The sequence below is a fragment of the Wasmannia auropunctata genome, unplaced genomic scaffold (genome assembly GCF_000956235.1).
Source record: "Wasmannia auropunctata unplaced genomic scaffold, wasmannia.A_1.0 LD278898.1, whole genome shotgun sequence".
In the NCBI taxonomy this organism is placed as follows: domain Eukaryota; kingdom Metazoa; phylum Arthropoda; class Insecta; order Hymenoptera; family Formicidae; genus Wasmannia; species Wasmannia auropunctata.
The window spans coordinates 1-710 of record NW_012083992.1 but is presented as its reverse complement, the minus strand read 5'-3'; the positions used below and the strand labels follow the sequence as shown (position 1 = coordinate 710).

Sequence of the window (710 nt, the reverse complement as noted above, 5' to 3'; positions counted from 1 at the left end):
TTTCAAGCAGAAGACGGCATACGATAGCATGCTAATTGATTTAATTATTTTCGTGTTTTTCGTTCTAAAAATAATATTTCTCTTCTATTACACTATCAGTTACATCTACTTAAAATAATAAAAATCTACATAAAATATCCCCTTTACTATACAATTATGTCAAAAAAATAAAACGTTATTCTAAAGATATAACGTTATCGTACCCTATGGCTCGCCATGAAACTCCACGTTCTTTCTATCGATGGCAAGCACGAAATGTAAATCATTTCCATTCAGATTTGAATTTTCGATTACTCTTTTTTTATACATTCGTACGGTATAATGTACATACGACGTGCTTCGTTATGCACACCGCAGGTCAGCAGGAATATAGCTCTCGTCAAGCGGGTATTACCACCGGCATAGTGCTCGCTTGCCTGATCCCCATTGTGTTGATAGTCATCTGCGTCGGATATCGAGTTCTCAAGAGCCGTTGTTCTAAGGAAAACCGAGAACATGAGGAGAGGTATCGAACTCACTTCGTCGCGCTAATACTGAAGTGGATCTCGCACATATCGTGACTAAATCGCTACGTAATCACTGTATTTCAGGACGCGGCAGGCGGAACTGCAGCGGTTGCGGAAGATCGGCGAGGACGAGGAGTCCATCCCCTACAGTCCGAGCAAAGCCACGGAGATCAATTAGCGAAGAGATTTTATATATAAAATTTT

General features: G+C 40.1%; 1 protein-coding gene across 1 annotated transcript; it reads left to right on the top strand.

Annotated features, from left to right (window-relative positions):
* The first annotated feature begins 38 nt into the window (after positions 1-38).
* On the top strand, positions 39-704 carry LOC105461753 (protein mesh-like). The gene is made up of 2 exons (XM_011708262.1): positions 39-505; positions 591-704. The coding sequence occupies exons 1-2, from the start codon at positions 207-209 to the stop codon at positions 682-684; spliced, it is 393 nt and encodes a 130-aa protein (XP_011706564.1). The 5' UTR covers positions 39-206; the 3' UTR covers positions 685-704.
* The last annotated feature ends 6 nt before the right edge of the window (positions 705-710 follow it).